We start from the raw sequence: 21,537 nt of genomic DNA on the forward strand, positions 1-21,537 counted from the left end.
CATTGATATGTGATGTTATAAGTTGTAAAACCACACTACACTAAAGAGAACCAAGTGTGTGGCTTTGCCAAGCAAAATCTGTTGGTCAGTTCTTTTAATTTAAAGGAATGGAGAAAGATAAAGGAAAAAAATTGCCCAGGTCATGATTAATTCTGTAAAATAAATTAGGGAGTATTCATATTTTCTAAACCACAGAAACAAATCTTTTAAAACTTCCAAAGTGCTGATACTGCATATTAAAAGCATAATTAGGTCAGGATTTTACTTTAGGCAGGCATCCAATAAGTAACCAAATTGCCATGACTTAACTTGCTGACAACAGAATTTCTTTTAATGCAACAGTACATTATTTAGATGTAAACAGGCAAACCTTATGTAGTAGCATATGGTACACATGCTGCTTTAATTAAACACACACACACTGATTTAGCAGACTAAAGGCCAACATATGTCTCAAGAAATTAAGTATATTTTAACTTGCGACACTGCATTTAGTCTCACACATATTTACGAACCACCAAACTAGCGTGGTCGTTCCTTTTCTATTCTCATGACAAAATGACTTCTTATGACAGAATTCCAGATCAAGTAAATCTAATTTCCAATCTTAGATTCCAGCTTTAAATCAAGCATTTCAGTTATTTAAAATAGATTTTTCTTCAAGATTTGTTTGGACTGCGGATAACTTTGAAACAACTGTCAATGAATTCATGAATTGATTGAGAAAATTTTCTATTAGAATTAAGAGAATTGCTTCCCTACTTCGCACGTCCAACACAAATCTGGCAACTGCATGGCATTCACTCCAGTGGTATATGACGGAAGGATTGGTCAAGGCGATCTCCCAACCAAAATAGGCTGCTATTCTATAAATGATAATGATTAATGCAGCTAGCCTTTATTTAGACCCCAGGTTTTAAACATCTGGGTCTAAAGTGTAGCAGCACCTTACCATACAACAGATAACATTCTTAAAAACATTTTACAATAAAAAAATAAAATTATTGTCATCAATTTTAAGTTGTGACCTAAAATTGCATGTTGTAGCTTATAATGAAAAAAATCCTTTCTGAAGCACAAATCAATTAAAGTACTTCCCCTGGAATTCAAAATTAATATATAAAATACTGTATCTAATTTGTTAGCAGCATTTGATGCCATTATGGGAATACAAATTTCTAACTAAAAAAAAGTTGATTTTATACAGAAACAGTTCATTTAAAAATAAAGAATAAAGAGCAATTTTTTTCAAGATTTGTAACAATTAGTCTTGAGGGAAAATTCAATCTCTTCACTCACCCCTCTTAGCAGAGCACAGAGTTTGCAATTAGCAGTTCTGTCAGGTATGGGGGGAGGAGGGGGAGAAGAAATGCCTCACAACTGCATCTTTCTAAGCATATCAACTGACACCGGTGGATGAAAGGTGATGGTGTGGTGACGAAGCCCATGAGCAGTCTTGTAACTTTTCCCACAGCGGCACTTGAAACATTTCCGGACACGGGTTTGAGTGCGGTGGCCATTCTTGGCATGGTACTTGATTCCATTAACATTCTAACAGAAATAAAGAATGGTTAACGTTATTTCAAAAATATTATTTGGATATTACAATAAGCAAACATTTTCTAACATAGTTTGCTTAATCACATATTTTAGTGGTGAATTTGATAGGCATTGACACATTTGGTTTTTTTTTTAATCCATATCCAAAACTTGCAGTTAGTGAACTCCCTTTACACTAAACCTGAGATTATTTAAAATGTGGTTACCTCTTCTGCACAGTATTGTCTTGGCTATGCTTTAGCCTTGTGTTTGAAATACCCCTCTAAATATAATTTAATAATATTACCAAATATTGATATCGGAAAATTCCTATTAATACTACCATAATAAAATGAGAACTCTTGATCAGTCAACTCAACAACAAATACATCCAATTTACAAAACAAAATAAATAAACTCCACAAAATCAATCCAACAAATATTTAAAAACTTAATTAGCATTAATTATAATACTGTGTTACTGAGAAACACACCTTCCCCTACACCTGCATTATCAAGGATGCAAAACTGATATTTGTGATACTTTATTTCCCTTCTCTAAATATCCATCAATGCCCTCCAACCCCATCACACAATACAGTAATTATTTCCAATTTCACAGCCAGCAGCAAAACTAAATTTGCAGGAATAAAAGTTAGACATTGTTAAAAAGGACAATTATACTAAAAACTGACCTTTTTAAAAAATGGTTTTCATGTTAAATAGTTTTGACTTTTGGTTTTCATTCATTTTTTCCTTGAGTAGATTTTGTTCTCTTTCACCCATTTCCTCCCCAGATATGTTTTGTGTTTCATATGTTTAACAAGCAGTAAACCCTTTCAACTCTGCAACACAGGTTCCTAATAGATCTAGCTCTCAGTTGTGGGTGGGCTAGGTTCTGCCTCCAATGGCCATGAAATACTTGGAATTCTAAGCACCTTTTAACAATTATATTGTCCAGGAACCAGACGAAAGGATTACATTTCTCTGCTGTCGAAAAAGGCATTCCAATTAACAAATTAATGAAAAATTGTGATGGCTTTGTTTTTCTTCCTCCCCTCCCACTAAGTATATATTTATCAATAGACAAGAAATGTGTGCAATTTATAACCAGTGACATCATATTGGCAAGATATTTCTCATCAAAATACAAGTAAATTAAATGAAATGGTGATATATTAAAATACGATCCAAAATGTCCAATAATGGATTGAACTTCGGAAAATAGATTTTTACTTGTTTAGCTAATAGGTTGCAAAAATCAAATGATTTTTTTGCCACTAAGGGACTGCAAAATGTATGGTGGAGGTCGGTAGCTGAAAATAATTGGAGGAGGACTTTATAGAAGATACCGTTGCAATTAAGTTTTAAGTAGGAGCAAAAGTTTTGAGCTAAATTGATATAATTCACTGTTAAGACTGTTTCTCTCCACAGAATAATCTTCACTACCAATAAACTGAAACTGCGGTCATTATGTCAGAACACTCCAGGATCAACACATTCTAACACAAATCTTGGTTCCAAATGATTATACCATCTTTATCGACATCGAAAGTCAAATATACATTAACTATGTAGAAATACACCAATTCTACAATTTTAGTACGGCAATCATAGTTATTATCAGACAACTGAGAAGCAAATTTGGGAGGGAAATGAAAGTACAAAACATATTAATTTTAATTATAGAAAATGAATGCAAATGATATTTGCAGCCTTTTGTGAGAGTTTCACCTTACTTTAAAAAAAACCTGGTTGTCAAGTAATTAAATGAAAATATTGGTACTTCATTTTTTCAGACATAAAAGCTCACGAGGATATTTGTTTTATATATTGTTACAAATTGTTGCTACATTGATGCTTTAGAAATCAATGCAAAGAAATCTAGTTTAGCAGCAAATTATGTAAATTAATGTAACTCCAGCAGTTATCATAGACACATGGACCTTTTCTTAATAGTAGAAATATTTTCAATTTGATAGTTGTAAAACTGTAATTCAAACTCATTAACAGCACAAACTGAAAAGTATTGAGCATCTACGCTTTTAGTAATGACTGCCACTACTTGAAGGTCAGACACTGATGTCCATTAAATAAAGAAAAACAACTGTGAAGCTGTGATGTAGGGAACAGGTTATTAAGATGGAAAATATCTCAAGATAACACTGGTTTTTCAGGGGATCTCCCTCCAATGTGTATACTCAAAGAGGTAATAAATTACCCAAAATTTCATTCTTCACTCTACTGACAATAATTCAAACTGAAAATTAGAAAGTTTGATTTTTGAAAATATAGCAGCACAATTAATTACTGACAAATGTACAACATTATTTCAGCTATTCTGGTCTACCAAAATCAAAACTTCAGTTTAATGTAAAAACTCTGCAATTATTAGTTAGTCCCACTCCACTATATATTAGCAGCTCATCAAACAGGGCAGGTTAGCCTTACATTTTCCCCTACTGAGGATCTGGTTTAGGCTTCCGTCTAAACAATTATCCTTTATTTGTTGTTCCTTCCATCGTACCAGGCATTCCAAAGACTATTAATCTGCCAAGTCTGCTTGCTCTTTCAATAATGATGTTTGAGCAATTCAGCTGGACGGCTCTCGTGCATCAGACATGGAGCCAGAAAGATTTCAGAATAACATTGAATAGCTTTGTTATACTGGTAATTAAGACAGGACTGACATTCAAACAGGACCTGGACAGGATGTGGCAAATTACTGTATTCTTTGTGTGAAAAGCTGTTCCCACTATGGTTTGTCTGGCCTCCGGGGAACTCATCATCTTCACTAACAGTCAGAATGGGATTTTGTACCCTCTATTCCCTCTCCAAAACCTCATTCAAATACACATTTATGATTCATAGCAACACTATGAGCAAAAGCTTATTAATTTGTAAACTTTTGAGTAATGACATCATTGATCTTGTTGTCTCTTTGTTGTTAAGCAGTGCAAACAGAAATGCACCACCTTTTGTTTAAGTGCGTTTTTATTGACATCTTCAAGGACAGCTTGTTGACTGGACACAATACATACCTTGTACCTCTTTTTACAGCCAGGTACAGGGCAAGCAAATGGCTTCTCATCATCCCCATTCAAGCACATTGAGCTTAGAATAGTCTCGGAGCTAATAGCACTTTCTGTTGTCCATGATTCATCACTGTCAGAATCTTCACATTCAATTTCTTCTTCATCTAATTCACTGCCTGAAGTTTCAGGAAAAACACATGGAAAAGGTTAATTATTTTAATGGATCTATATTTATATGAATCGCTTGAAATAAACTTCTCTTTTTTAGAAATAGGCATCTCGGCCCATCATGCCTCTGCCGACCATTGAACACCCATCGCATGCTAGTTCTATGTTATCCCACTTTCACATACACCTACACGCTCTGGGCAATTTACAGAGTCCAATTATCCAACAAAACTTGCAACTTCGTCTTTGGGATGTGGGAGGAAATCAGAGCACCCAGATGATACCCACACGGTCACAGAGGGAACGTGCAAACTCCACACAGACAACACCCAAGGTCAGGGTCAAACTCAGGTCTCTGGTGCTGTGAAACAGCAGCTCTACCAGCTGCGCCACTGTGCACATCATCTTCCCTTTGCAACCATAATGAATAAATGACATTCACATCAACTCTCCAAGTACTTATTGCAAACCCACTTATGCTTTGAGCTGCCAAAGGTATCCTGGGTAATTAGCCATTACAGTTCTGTCACTGAGGGTTCTACAGTCAATACAGAAATAATTTGGGCAATGTTGAATGGCAGAGCCATCCAGACTTTTGGGATGATCAAGGACACATCCAGCTGTACCAGACATCTGTCAGGGCAATGAATCATTTTCAACTAGCAGCATACTAAACCAAGCAACTGGAGCAAGACTAAACATTCAACAAGCAACATGCGCAGAAGAGAAACCCACCGTGATGTACAGGAAAAAGGGGAAGTGAGGGAAAAACAGTAAAAGTTGCAATGAACAAATAGAAAATATACATTTCATTTTAGACTGAAAAACAGGAGCAAATTGTAGAAGGAACATAAAATAGTATTTATTCTTTCATGGAAAACCACAATCTCGTGAAATCTTGTAAAACAATAACAACAGTTAAGCGATCAGAAAATGATGAGGTGATCTTACTTTTAGGTTGCATAACCTGATAATTTGGAAACATGTAAACAAAAACAACCAACATAATTGCTTGAGTAAAAGGGTTTATCGAAACTAGAGAAACAATGGAAAAATTATCTCTAACATTATAATGCAGCCTATTAACATTATTGTTGCAAACAGCCTATTTCTGACTTAAATTTATGAAGATGGTCATTAAAGTCCAACTGGCAGCCTGGTGCAGTCTTGTTTTGAATACCAACCAAATATGAAACTGAATCATCGTGTTCAGTCACATAACTGTGCAAAATGTCTGCTTATATTTCCTTTAATTAAAAGATATGTAGTAGCTGTTTCAGCTTTGCATATTCTGATGATAGAACATTGATATTCATTATTTTCTGACTCTAAACACTGAAAGAGCGTCAAGAATGCTTCCATCAGAAGAAGGCGACTGATGGTAAAATTTTCAACTGCATCAGCAAATTTCACATTTACATTTTCTGTAAGTGACATGTTTTTCATTGGATGGAGATCATTTTCAAACAACAAGATCATGAGTCTGATGCTTTGTTGCACCTCTTAGCAGCCTATCTAATGACAGTAATTAACAGTCGGCAATTAGCATCCACTTCAGAAGACATTCAAATGTTAATTTGCCTTCTCTAATGTGCAGCACAGCTGTGCAACAAGATACATGCCATGAATTGTACATGAAACTGAAGCAAATATTTCAGCTTGAATTTGCTTTGCAAAATCTAGCTATTGAGAGTGTAAACAAGGCTTCTTTCAACTAAGAGATTTAAAATAACCAATTCTAATTTTAATTATGGCCATAAGGTGACACTGATGTTATATTTTCAACTAGAATATTTAATGCAATATAGTTCTTAAAAAAAACCCAATTAGTTGATTAACAAATTGTATTCAGAAACGTCAATATTCAGAAAAAGTAAAACTTACAGCAACTTGTGCATAGCTTTGCGTGCAAGCAACTCAAGCTGCAGCTTTCGGCATGGTGATCTGATTACAACCTTATTAAACTACTATGGAGCAGCTCCAGGTCACCCCCAAGGCTCCCATCTGCCTACACAATGCACCTTCCTCTATGAAAATATTAACCACACCATTGTGACAAATCAAAATGGTCTGCTTTAAAGGATCACATTGTATAAAATCAGTTTATCAACATGTTGCTTCCATGCTTTAGCTGTTGTGATCAATCAAGGAAGGCACACTGGATCTACCAAGTATGCTGAGAATCTGAACGCGTTGCACTTTACTTGGATGGTTAAAATCTTAAGCTTATGTTGCAGTCTTCAAATAGCCAGCTGCACATTCACAGATGTATATTTTATAGAGGAAAAATAAAGATTAAATTTGCATTGATTCTCCCCAAAATGTATGACTTGCAAATTTAAAAAACAGAATATTGTGGATCAAGTAAATGTCAACCATTTTTCTCAACTCTATATCAGAAAATGCAACACAAAATAAAAGCTGCAATCTTGATTAGAACTCCATGAACGGTATAGAAATATGTTATACAAAGAAATGCTCTTTTTTATGTTACAAAATGGTGAATTAACATGAAGAAATCGCTATTATCATTTATTCAGCAAAAAGTTCAATAAACAAGAACCCTCAATATGTAAAACTTCCATAATGCTAATTAGATTGATTGTGCCAATGTAACATCCTAACACGTATAAACCCATTCTTGTTGCATTACTCCGTTTAAAAAATATTCTACAACTACATCCTAAATCAGTATTTATTTCATTTTTGTCAGTTTCTTTCATAATTTATATCTCAGTTAATTAACCACACTATAATAATTCTCCCTCATATAAAATTATTATTCTTAAATTGTCCTGCTCCCTAACTCCAAATCTGTGCCAGCTCCAAAATTCATGTCCAAACTCAACTAGTTTAAATTTCTTACATCAGAAGATCTTTCAGGAGGGTGAACCCGTGGAAAGCATTCAGCCCTAACGGTGCATATGGCCGCATTATTAAAACTTGTGCAGACTAACTAACTGGAGTTTTCGTGGACATCTACAACTTCCCTCTACTATAATTTGAGGACCGGCAGTGATGCAGTGGTGGAGTTGCTGCCTTACAGCGCTGAAGACCAGTGTTTGATCCAGAGTGCTATCTGTACGGAATTTGTACGTTCTCCCAGTGATTGTGTCCAGGTGCTCTGGCATCATCCCACATTCCAAAGACATGCAGGCTGTGTAGATTAATTGACTTCTGTAAATTGCCCCTAGTGTGTAGGATGCAAAACTGGGATAACATAGAACTAGTGGACAGGTGATCATTGGTTGGCACTTACTTGGTTGGCTGAAGGGCCTGTTTTCACGCTGTATCTCTAAAGCTTAGAGTCTAAACTAAGACCCTACCTGTTTTAAAAGAACATTCATAGTACTGTTGCCCAAGGTGACCAAGGCGACATGCCTGAATGACCACTGACCGGTGATAGCCACATCAGTTTTGAAGAAGTGCTTCAAAAACTTTGTTAACACATAACAACTCCTACCTTAGTAAGGTCCTGGGCCCACTACAAATCACCTACTGCTACACAGATCAACAGCAGATGCCATTTCACTGGCTCTCCACTCTGAAATGACCACCGTTGACACGAATACATCGAAACACTTCAAGGCTGTGTGCTCAGTCCATTGTTCTGCATTCTCTTTACCCATTGCTGTGTAGCCAGACACAAGTTCAATGTGATCTTTAAATTCACCATCAATCCTAGCATTGTTGGACAAATACCAGGTAACGATGAGTCAGGGTACAGGAAGGAGATTGAAAATCTGATTTAATGGGGTCAGAATAATAATCTTGCTCTTAACATGAGCAAGACCAAAGAGTTGATTGTTGACTTCACCAAGGAAAAGCTGAGGAACCATGAACCTGTCTTCATTGGCAGCAAGGCAGAGAAGAGAGTCAAAGGCTTTCAATTCTGATGATCTAACCTGGGCACAGCACAGTGATGTAATCACAAAGAAGCTCATCAACACCTCTACTTTCTCAGAAGTTTGAGATTTGGCATGTCGCTGAATACTTTATCGAACTTTTATGGGTGTATTGTGAAGAGGGCATCGATAGGTTACAACACCGCCTGGTTGAGTAACTCAAATGCCCAAGAATTAAAGAGGTTGCAGAAAGTGTGAACAAAGACAAGTCGATTACAGGTACTGATCTCCCCAACATGGAAAGGATCTACAGGAACACATGCCTCATGGAGGCATCTAATATAATCAATGGCTCACACTTCTTTGGTCACACTCATCACGCTTCTAATATTGGGAAGAAGGTACAGGAGCCTGAAAGCCGTTACCTCCAGGTTCAAGACCCATCGACCGTTAGGCTCTTGAAACAGTCTGCACGACCCTAACCACAACCTTACCTCAGCAACAGATTATTATTGACTTTGTATTGGTTACACTACATAGTTCAGTTTGTACTAATATAAACAGGTTACCTAAAATGTGTGTTATTAATTATTGTATATTTATTTGTTGTGTTAACGTGCCTATTAAGCTGCAGCAAGAAAAAAAATGGTTACATTCCTAGCGCATATGCCAATCAAACACTCTTCTAAAACGAATGAAACCACTTTAGTCCATCTAAATTACATTGAATTTAAATCTCAAATAATCACAAGTGTTCTACCAGTATTCCTCAATATCACAGTCTGAAGAAGGGTTTCGGCCCGAAACTTTGCCTATTTCCTTCGCTCCATAGATGCTGCTGCACCCGCTGAGTTTCTCCAGCACTTTTGTCTACCTTCCTCATTATCACTCATGGATGGAGGAGATACCCACCTCAATTTACAATAAGTTATAGATGCCTTGCATCCTATTGCGGAATTCAGCTAAATTAGATTAAATGGAATCAAAAAGATGTCTGGCACTGTATATATGTTCTGGTGATTTATTTTTTCAAATATTTGCTGTTTCATTTAGTCCCACTTAACAAAAAAATTCCAGAAACACAATTTAAAATGCAAGTACACACATGCTGTGTTGAATTGCCTCTTGCAAAATTATCAAAAGCAGACTGTTGTCAAGCTACTGCACGTTTACTTGATTAATGAAACCTACCAGTTGGAGTTCCACTGCAGGCAGAAGAGGATGGTGTAACTGGTGGTGTTCCTGGAAAAGCTGCGGTCCCATTGCCTGGGTGAGGTGATGCAGGCGTACCTCCTCTTCCCACAGGACTGGAAAGAGCTGGCGTTAATTTGGCCTGATGTCTTTTTCTCATTTGTTCCCGTTCACGGCGAGCGGCTTCAGTCATAAACCTTGATAAATTTTAGAATATAAACAAGGATAAAAATGGCAACATGGTGACTGGGCTTGGAGAGCAGATGTACTGTTAAAAGATATTTCCATCCCAATTGTTGCTGGTCACTAAAGAATTAACCACATGCAAAATAGAGGTTAAATTCGAAGATGTTTCATAGAAGACATGGGGGGGGGGGGGAGATGTTAAAAGGGAGGTGTAATCAAGCTTAATTTACTAATTCTGGGAATTATCACATTCAAATCAAAGAAAAAATACCAATTATTTTCAATGGATTAGCAATTAACTGTTAAAATGCGCTCTTTTTGTTCCCTTGAGGACAAAACCACACATGTTTTAACTCATTGGTAGACAAAAATGCTGGAGAAACTCAGCGGGTGCAGCAGCATCTGTGGAGTGAAGGAAATAGGCAACGTTTCGGGTCGAAACGCTTCTTCAGACTGATGTGACGGTGGGGGGCTGGAAGAAGAAAGGAAGAGGAGGAGCCAGAGGGCTGAGGGAGAGCTGAGAAGGGGAGGAGACAGTTGGGACTACCTGAAATTAGAGAAGTCAATGTTCATACCGCTGGGGTACAAACTGCCCAAGCGAAATATGAGGTGCTGCTCCTCCAATTTCCAGTGGTCCTCACTCTGGCCGTGGAGGAGGCTCAAGACAGAAAGGTCGGATTCTGAATGGGAGGGGGAGTTGAAGTGCTGAGCCACCGGGAGATCAGGTTGGTTATTGTAAACCGAGCGGAGGTGTTCGGCGAAGCGATCGCCAAGCCTACGCTTGGTCTCACCAATGTAAATCAGCTGACATCTAGAGTAGCGGATGCAATAGATGAGGTTGGAGCAGGTGCAGGTGAATCTCTGTCGCACCTGGAACGACTGCTTGGGTCCTTGGATAGAGTCGAGGGGGGAGGTAAAGCGACAAGTGTAGCATTTCTTGCGGTTGCAAGGGAATGTGCCCGGAGAGGGGGTGGTACGGTTGGGAAGGGACGAATTGACCAGGGAGTTACGGAGGGAGCAGTCTCTGCGGAAAGCAGACAGGGGAGGAGATGGGAAGATGTGGCAAGTGGTGGGGTCACGTTGGAGGTGGCGAAAATGACGTAGGATTATTTGTTGTACGTGACGGCTGGTGGGGTGAGGACTAGGGGGGCTCTGCCCTTGTTAAGAGTGGGGGGGGGGGGATGGGGAGAGAGCAGTGGTATCGAAGAAACCCTGGTGAGAGCCTCATCTATGGTAGGAAAGGGGAACCCCCATTCCCTGAAGAATGAGGACATCTCCAATGCCCTGGTGTGGAACACCTCATCCCGGGAGCAGATGCTGCGTAGACGGAGGAATTGGGAGTAGGGGATGGAGTCCTTACAGGAAGCAGGGTGGGAAGAAGTGTAGTCCAGATAGCCATGGGAGTCAATAGGTTTATAGTGGATGTCGGTCAGAAGTCTATCACCTGCGATGGAGAGAGTGAGGTCAAGAAATGGTAGGGAAGTGTCGGAAATGGTCCAGGTGTATTTGAGTGCCAGGTGGAAGTTAGTGGTGAAATGGATGAAGTCAGTGAGTTGTGTGTGGGTGCAGGAGGTAGCACCAATGCAGTCGTCGATGTAGCGGAGGTAAAGGTCAGGGATGGGGCCCTGGTACGTCTCAAACAAGGAATGTTCGATGTTATCTACAAAGAGGCAGGCATAGCTAGGGCCCATGCATGTGCCCATAGCTACGCCTTGTATTTGGAGGAAATGGGAGGAGTCAAACGAAAAGATATGAAGGGTAAGGACCATGGACGTCCAGTCACTCTACACCTCCATCCCCCACGAGGGCTTTGAGACCCTCCTGGTGGGGGATGGAGGTGTAGAGTGACTGGACGTCCATGGTGAAGATGAGGGGATGGGGGCGTAGAGAACGGAATTCCTGGAGACGACGGAGAGCGTGTGAGGTGTCTTGAACATAGGTAGGGAGGGATTTAACTGGGGGGGGGGGGGAGATAGGATGGAGTCGAGGTATGTGGAAATAAGTTTGGTGGGGCACGAACAGGCAGAGACAATGGGTCTACCAGGACAGTCAGGTTTGTGGATTTTGGGGAGAAGGTAAAATCGGGCCGTGCGGGACTGGGGAACGATGAGGTTGAAGGCTTGGGGGAGGGCAGGGAGCCGGAGTTGATGAAGTCGGTGAATGGTGCTAGACATAGTGCCCTGGTGCTAATCTGTGGGGTCATGGTCTAAGGATAAGTAGGAGGAGGTGTCTGAGAGTTGGCGCGTGGCCTCTGCCTTGTAGAGATCAGAGCGCCAGACTATCACGGCACCTCCCTTGTCGGCAGATTTGACACTGGTCTGGGTTGTTGCAGAGTGAGTGGAGGGCTGTACGTTCAGGGGGGGGGACAGGTTAGAGTGAGACAGAGGAGTGGAGAAGTTGAGGCGGTTGATGTCTCGCCGGCAGTTTAAAATAAAAAGGTCTAAAGCCGGAAGGGGTCCGTTGGAGACGGGAAAAGGGATCATCCCGAGGACCTTCCCATGGAAGAACGTTTTGAGGCGGAGGCGACGGAAGAAGAGCTCCACATCGCGGCGGGCGCGGAACTCATTAAGGTGGGGACGGAGGGGGACAAAGGTAAGGCCTCTGCTGAGGACTGACCGTTCGGTATCAGAGAGGGGGAGGTCAGGGGGAAAAGGTTGACTCATGTTGCTCCATAGATAACTGGATCACAAAAGCAAGCACTAAAATGCAATCTATTCCTGAAGTTTGACTGCAAATGTTTGTTTCTTTGACAATAACATTTAATATATTTTCTGATCCAATGTAATCAACTAGTCTGTTTTGATTGGAAGTTTAAACTGTTAGATCCTTGCAAGATAAAAAAAATACATAGGGGTTTACGCTGAGTTGGCATTTTTGTATTGATTTTATGATACCCAGGTATTATGATTTATGGAGTGGCCATGTCAGTTTAACAAGCTGAAGGACACACAATATCTCCAACATCATTAGAATTCAGAAGCCTCTAGAGCTAACTTGGTACACAGTCATGCACTATATTTGGACAGCAATGTCCAGGGTATAGAGAATATCACGATCTCCTAAGATAAATTTACAATAAGGATAAGATTTGTTCTTCATTTAAAAAAAATGCCAAACAGGATGACAACTATTATTTGATGAGATCCCTTATCCATTACACACTTAAAGAAACAAAAGGATTTGAATTACAGAACGCCATCAATGAAAAAAACAAACCAAACGTTAATCAGCGATGTACCAGAGACTCTGAAGGGTTCTTGTGAATAATAGCAAATATGCAAATATGCCATTAAGTTATTCAGTGGTAGCAGTTTAGTAAAACGGAGTGGCATGCACAATATTTCAGAGTAAAGGCATAAGTTTCAATGTGGAGTCAGAAGCCCAGACTGGATAAGGATTCAGATTTCTTTCGTTAAAGGCATTCATGATCCAGATGGGTTTTTACAACAATTCTACTGTTTTACAGTCGTCTTTACTCATGTGTAGATGTTTTTATTCCAGATTATTTAATTAACTGAATCTAAATTCCCCAGCTGCCATAGCCTGATCTGAATTTGTGCTTCTGAATCATTAGTCGAGACCTCTGAATTACCAGCATTGCAATTTAACTACTACAATCCTTAATTGCGTTGAATCAAAATCCTGGAACTCTCTAACATCATAGGAATCTATATTACTAAATCTTTGATCTTGACTGCTTTTGGCCGACTGTGCTGCGATTTCCGAGAGAACGCCGCCACCTACGGCCGTTATTTTTGGCCACCTCGCTCAGAGCCCCCTTCCGCCGTATGAGTATGGAGGATTTTTTCCGTCGATGAAAAATGAGAGATATTAATGTTTTTACAAAATTCCCCATTCTCTCTGCTGCCCCCGCTGGCGGCAGGGGGAGGGACTATAAAACCAGGAAGTGTCGTGCCTCACTCAGTCTCTGCCAGACCCAGGAAGCGAGAGGGTCACGGCTCTCTGAGCTGCGAATAACACTGAACGCACGTCTACTCCACGGTGAGTCCCCTCGATGCGGCTGTAAAGTGGCTGCAGCCCTTTTAAAAAGGTTTGTGTTCACAAAATGAATTTTGGTTGTCGGGTGTCTGCAGCCCAATTGTTTGCCTCGCCTTTTTAACAAGTTTATGTTCACAAAATGAATTTTGGCTGTCGGGTGTCTGCAGCCCAATTGTTTGCCACGCCTTTTCAACAAGTTTGTGTTCACAAAATGAATTTTGGTTGTCGGGTGTCTGCAGCCCAATTGTTTGCCTCGCCTTTTTAACAAGTTGTGTTTACAAAATGAATTTTGGTTGTCGGGTGTCTGCAGCCCAATTGTTTGCCTCGCCTTTATAACAAGCTTGTGTTCACAAAATGAATTTTGGTTGTCGGGTGGCTGCAGCCGAATTGTTTGCCTCGCCTTTTTAAAAAGTTTGTTTTCACAAAATGAATTTTGGTTGTCGGATGTCTGCAGCCCAATTGTTTGCCTTGGCTTTTAAAATCGTTGCAACAGTTGGATGCCTGCCCAAGCATCCATATGGCCCACAATGTCTATACTAGCCCTCTGGAAACCAGTACCTTCGGCCCACAACACCCATACTAGCGCAACAGACAGCCCCCCCCCCCCCCCACTGGCGAGCAGTATTGGAATTGGTGGAGAGGTGGAATATTACGTTGGTGACCAGACCTCCCGTGTGATGCTGGGACCCAACGGGTCCCGCTTAGTCTAGTAACTTCATAAAGATGCTTCTGTTCAAGTGTCTCAAAACCATTTTTTCAAACCTAACCAGGTCAATTAATAAAATGACAAACCATCCAAATTATTTTTCTAGCCTCTTGTAAAATTATAATAACGGGCTAATAATGCTTTTGTCATTTGATGATAATTAAAAAGTGGACACAAGAGATGCTGGAATCTTGAGTAAAAACAAAACTGGAGAAATACAAGGGTCAGGCAGCATCTTATCTGTGGAAGAAAATAGACAGATGCCATTTCGGGACAGGACCCTTTAGAATGGAGAAATAAATTATTTCCAATTAAAATGTAGTATACTTTGCTTCCAAGTGAAAGTGAACTCTGTCAGGTTATAAAGATAAGATGAGTCAAGAGAAAATAGGGGTTGCAAACAAGGATGGGAGCTTTTAACAACAGCATCTGGGAAAAAGAAAATGGCGATTTCTATTGGTTACGTGACTGGTGATGGATAGTTGAAACCGGGTTTGACAGAACATGGGTGAAAGAGTTTTAGTTACTTTGATGTACCAATAAGGTAACTCAAAGTTAAACTTGAAGCTATTGATTGCACATGAAAAAGGTTATAGGTTATGCAAAGAATGTAGAGGATGCCCGCATCAATGTTCAATTAAATGGTTTAATGAATAATAGTTTTAGATTTGTAGAAATCAGCTTTGCATTCCATATCATACCATGATAGGATAATTATGGAATCATGATTAAAGACAGAAACTAGAAATAACGATCTACATTTAAAAGTTAAAGCTTTGACTAGAGGAAATGTGTAATAAAGCATAAAAGTTCACAAAAATAGAATTTTATGGTGTAGTTGAGTACGCTCAACTATACCAGAGTGAAAAATGATTGGTCCCATCAGATATACTGGCAACCAAACATGTCCCCACCCCTGATGGCACGGTACAGCAAAGACTTGAGTTTACCTTTTATAAAATAAGGCCTCTTTAAATCATCATACTACAGTGGGATTCCGGAACAGCTTCTCCCCCACAGTTATCAGACTCTTGAATGGACCTCCCATATACTAAGGATGACCTCCCAATCTACCTCAATATGGCCTTTGCACTTAAAAAAAAAAAAATCTGCATTTTGCAGCTGAACCACTGCATTCTACTCCATTTATTTTCACTACTGCACTACTCGTGTATGGTCTGATTTGTCTGGATAGCACACAAAACAAAGATTTTCATTGGAACTCCCTACACTTGACAATAATAAACCAACACAAACATCAAAGATTGGAGTTTATCATCTAAATGGCTTTACCAATTTTCTGAGGAGTGGAAGTTGACTGTTTCTCACAGCCCACTCTGTTAAATGGAATGCTATGAATAATATTATCAAATAGGCCACCAGAAATTTAACTTTTTTTTAGGGTTTATCTTTAGATAGATATGTACAAATATGTAGCAACATTGGTCTTATTTTACATAAATGAAACAAAAAAAGAAGCACTTTAGTTACAGAATTTTGCAAATCCTATACAGTAATTGGTGCAGTGCGTTTCTTGGGTATCAGTTCTTCCTCCTATTTTTTTTCTAAACTAACAATCAACAAAATATGCACTTTAAGTATCAATGTAAGATGTGTGTAAGATTCCAAAAGTGAAGTGCAGTGCAAATCTTCCCCAGCAGTTGGGCACAGGGGCAAATTTAAAACCAGACCCACCAGGCCCAGTTCGCCTGCCGAGGACCGGACCAGGAACCCACCCAGAAGGCCGGACTCGCCCACCGCAGATTGAAGACCCACACCGGGAACCCACCAATCTTTTAAGAACTATATTTCCAAAACACCAAATTAGCACAAAACATTGAAAACAGATAATTCATATTTCAACCTGTGGCTCAAATTCTCTTTGAGCTTGGTTTAATCTTATTTCATCAATAATGTGCACTTATTATAGGGTTCTGACATCAAGCTACAGCTTTTGATAAATTATACGTCTAAAGCCAGATTTACAATTTGAAGCCCAAGGGCAAATATAAAACCAACCCACCAGCAAGCTCGGCTCGCTCGCCAAGGACCAGACCGGGAACCCATCCAGTAGGCCCGATTGGTCTGCCATGGACCGCGGACCCGCCCAGAGAGGAAGGAGCTGGTCGGAGGACTGGTAAGCAGACCGGCTGCGGGAGTGGAGTGCATTGCCTCGGCGCTGCAGTGAGCCTCTGGGGGCCTTGCAACTGCCTGGGCCTCAGCTGGACTGGGCCCTGCTCCAAGAGGTTGTGCGTGTGGACTGGACACGGCCTACAGTGGTGAAACAGTGGCAGAGGAGCAGTGGAGGACACCATGGCTACGCTTAGTCAGGCCAACCCTACAACGCTGCCAGGACAACGGGCCTTCATGGTCAGGTCAAGAACCCTGCATCATGAGAGGAATAGATCAGATAGATAGAGTCTTTTGCCCAGAGTAGGAGAATCAAGGACCAGAGGGCATAGGTTCAAGGTGAAGGGGAAAACATTTAATAGGAATCCGAGGGGTAACTTTTTCATACAAAGAGTCAGGGCTGGATTTACCTATAAGCTAGACAAGCTTAATCTTAGGGCCTCGAGGTCTAGGGGGGCCTCCGGCCAAGGCAGGACACCTACCGTTCAACTCTGGACGGGCCCCCCTCTCTATCTCTCTCTCTCCATCTCCCCCAGCTATCCGTGTCCGGGTCGCCGGGCTCTGCTCGCTCCTCATCCGCCGGCACGCCGCCTTGCACATGCGCATTGCTGCGGCCTGCACGTCCTCCCCCTGCACATGCGCACAACCACGGCCAGCACATCATCAGCCGCCCTGCACATGCGCACTGCAACGGCAACTGGTCGGCGCTGAGCACTTTCTCCCTCGCTTTGAATTGTGGGAGATTTGGCCGCCATGGCTGTCCGGTCGCTGCCAGCGCTGAAAACCAATGCGGAGGGGGCCTCGCAAGTGGAACAGCTTAGGGCCTCTCTTCATCTAAATCCGGCCCTGCAAAGAGTGGTGGGTATATGGAACAAGCTGCCAGAAGAGGTAGTTGAGGCTGGGACTATCGCATCGTTTAAGAAACAGTTAGACAGGTACATGGATAGGACAGGTTTGGAGGGATATGGACCAAGCGCAGGCAAGTGGGATTAGTGTAGCTGGGACATTGTTGGCCGGTGTGGGTGAGTTGGGCCAAAGGGCCTGTTTCCACATGTATCACTCTATGACTATAAATGGGACTTGAAAAAGGCACCAATTTTGGCGACTCTGTATATTGTCTCAGTGTACTGCTATACACTGTGCAGTATCTGAGATGCTTATCTAAGGTATCTGAGTGATAATTGTAATGAACTGTATACAAAAATGAATTTCACTGCACCTCATTATATATGACAATGAAGTACCACTAAAAAGTGTTTAGTAAAATATAGTATATAGGAAAATATAGTTATTCTCAAGGGACAGCTAGTGACAGTACTGGAAACACCTGCAAACTAACAGGGTTAGATGCAACAGCAGAAATGCAATGAAGATACCATCTGAATTTTTGCCAGTCAACCTACATCTGAACACATCCTGCACGACTTAAATGTCACAGATAAATGCATATGCTAGTCAGATCCCATCCTCACTGATGTACTCAACTGGAAAATGAGGGCAACATTTATTCCAATATATCCCCTTATCTTGAACCTGTGAAAGAAATGACATCCAAGTGCAATTTCAGGCATAGAACTTCTCAAAACATGGAAAATTACATTGAAATCTAAACGAAAGACCGATAAAGATGGTAAAATGTGGTATAAAGCAAATAAAGCAAAAGGTGGTATAAATAAATTTTAATTTTAAAAGTAAAGATTGAAAATTGCAGAAAATTGATAAAAAGAATGGAAATATACAAAATAGAGTAGTTTTTTTTAAATACCTTAAAATTGGTTTCATTCTGCAGCTGCTCATCTTTTAGGAACTATATATTTTCAAAAACCAAATTAGCACTGTAAACATTGAAATCAGATCTTTCAAATTCCAACCTATGGCCCAAATTCTCTTCGATCTTGGTTTAATCTTATTTCATCAATAATGTGCACTTATTATAGGGTTCTGACAGCAAGCTACAGTTTTTGATAAATTATACATCTCAAGCCAGATTTAAAATTTGAAGCCCAAGTGCTAATTATCTATACAGCCCTAGTTAATAACGAGATTTCTTGTTGAGTATCTGATCACAGCATGGGCATCATTTGTCAAGAATGCTCAAGTCTACCTTAGAGACCAGCGTCTGCAATTCTCTCATGTCTACCATATGTAAAATTGGGATCTTTGTTTCTATAATAACCTTTTATTAAGGAACTGACATAATGATTAAGTTCACTGAAAACACATAGAATGAATTAGACGATTACCCTTGCTGCTTTAAGCTACACAGAATTGCAACAAGACAAAATAATTCATATTGAATTTTAATTTGATGTGTTCCACATTTAAACCCCAATTTGCAAAATACACCTGGAAAGCTGTCACTGTTCAACTGCAGTTTAAACTGATGAAAGAAAGGCTCCTGCAGTTTGAAGAGCACAAGCATATAAAGCATAATGTTTTTCTGTGGAGCAAATACAGAAAAAGTAATTACCACAGCCTGATTTTACATCTTGTCACAATGCATATATAGATTTATAAAAATGAGGCAGTTTTTTTTCAACAAAATAGTTATAAATTTTAGAGTACATTTGGAAAAATTAAATCTGTTCCTCTTATTGCTAGTGATAAAATGGAGTTGATAATTTGATGAAATCAATCATTCCTTTATTAACACATGTACCAAGGTACAGTGATTTTTTTTTTGCATTCAGATCAGAAGATTATTACCATGCACAGTAAGTACATAATACATAGAAACAGCCGACTGAGTCAGTATGCAATAGTCACCAGGTTTTGGTGCCAAATTGTGCTAACTATTGATAAAAGCTATTAGGGAAAACCACTGACATGAAGCCATTGTCATGAATCCTCACGCACCTGATGCATTTGCCACTCAAGTCCTATGTGTGGACTGAAAATTTAGAACTGGAAGCCCTATTTATTTCAAATAGATATCTTGACTTGGAAAAAGAGGTTGTGCTTTCTTGATTTGTAAAAATTTAATTATGTTTTGCTTTTAAGTAAATTTAAAAAAAAAATAACAGAATGTAAACAAGATGGTTTGTGAAGGAATTCTTTTAAGTAAAAGGCTATATTAGATCTCATTTTATGCAATGAGAAAGGATTAATTGATAATCTTTGGGTGGTACAGTGGCACAGCAGGTGGAGCTGTTGCCTCATCGCACTAAAGACCAGAGTTCAAGGAGAACTCAGCAGGTTGGAAAAAAAATCTATGGAGGGAATGGGATAGCTGACGTTTCGGATCGGGACCCTTCTTCATTCTCACTGGGTTCAGCAGGCTGGGTGTAGGGAGTATGCTTCCCCCATCAGGGTCTAGTACTTGATGTCTCAGAATAAAGGTTCGGTACGAGGAGAAAATTCTTCACGCAAGTAATAATAAATCTTTGGTATTCTCTAGCCCGAGATGCTCAGTCAATTAACTCATTCAAAACAGAGAATGATACATTTCTGAATATTACTGTGATAGAAGAAAAAATGGCATTGAAGTAAATGATCAGCCATGATATTGATGAAAAATAGAGTGGACAAATGTTTCCATTGTGGAAGTCGTCAAGGATTAGTGTTCACAGAAATAAATTAAAAGGAAAGAAATAAGTGACATGAGGGAAAACATTTTTTTATTCAAATTCTAATCACATGCTATTAAAAAAAAATCTTCTCCTTGTATTATTCTTAATTTTGTTCCACTTTATTTTGTCTCTGTAACTTCCAAAAATTAGACCTTTTTCCAACAGGAACATATGCCCACTATCTACTTTTCATCAAGACAATTTTACTGCTGCGCCATTGTGCCACTCATTTATTAAATATTTTAATTCATATTACTTGTTGAAAATGTGTCAAGGCCATTCAGTATGAACTATTAATTACAAAAAAACAGAACGCTGGTCTAATAGCATATGTTGAGACAAAAAGGTATGTGTTCGACGTTCCAGGTCAAGACCCTACATCAGCACTATTAATTACTCTCGCAGAGCTATTTGCCGCAGACAACACGGCCTAGAATGTTTTTTTTTTTGTATATTTCAATGGATAATATTTCAATGTATAATACTTACTTCAAGAAATTTAACTGGAAAGCTGGTGGAATTTTGGGATCAGGATATTGATGTTCACTGAATTTGAATCCCTAGCCCTTTTCAACCAACCCCTACCTGCGACACACCCGCATATCACCACTGGCAGAGGAACAATGTTTAGGCTCAATCTATTGCCAACAATGAGTGAAGATTGCTGCGTAGTTGCTGCACAAACAAGGAATAGCCACTACATAATTGCCAGTTTCACACACTTTTTGTGTAACAATTCCTTACTTTTGAAACAGCATATATGCTTTCCCCACAAAATTATCATTGCTAAAATGTTCAACACAAATAAGAGGGTAATGAGCTAGTAACCTAAGTGGCATGGCTTACTGAGATTAATGTCATGACAGGGAAATTAGACATCATAGCCGATTAATCTTGCACAGATTTTAATTCTCAATCATTAATGGTACGAGATCTCAAGAAGCGTGTACACCCAAAATAGTCCGAACTCAAATACCAAAGAGACAATTGGAATTATAAAATAGATACATCAAGTTACATCTTTGTATTGCATGCATGAAACATAACTGCTTTCCTTTCAATCCAAAGTAACTCATTAACCCACTAAAACTGAAAATGAAAAGGCCATATTATGCCAACTAGTTTACAAAGAATAAATTGATCAGAAAACATACCCTTTTCATATTGTT

General features: G+C 39.6%; 1 protein-coding gene across 2 annotated transcripts in view; it reads right to left on the reverse strand.

Annotated features, from left to right (window-relative positions):
* Positions 1-304: 304 nt before the first annotated feature.
* Positions 305-21,537, reverse strand: part of LOC116975163 (juxtaposed with another zinc finger protein 1-like) — an 86,948-nt gene continuing 65,715 nt past the window's right edge. For both annotated transcript variants that reach the window (XM_033023905.1, XM_033023906.1), the window contains 3 exons: positions 9,779-9,975; positions 4,581-4,750; positions 305-1,551 (listed from right to left, as the gene is read on the reverse strand). In XM_033023905.1, the coding sequence (XP_032879796.1) occupies positions 1,375-1,551; positions 4,581-4,750; positions 9,779-9,975 (544 nt within the window). In that variant the 3' untranslated portion in view covers positions 305-1,374. The remainder of the gene's footprint in view (positions 1,552-4,580; positions 4,751-9,778; positions 9,976-21,537) is intronic.

Source organism: Amblyraja radiata, chromosome 7, assembly GCF_010909765.2.
Source record: "Amblyraja radiata isolate CabotCenter1 chromosome 7, sAmbRad1.1.pri, whole genome shotgun sequence".
Taxonomy (NCBI): Eukaryota; Metazoa; Chordata; class Chondrichthyes; order Rajiformes; family Rajidae; genus Amblyraja; species Amblyraja radiata.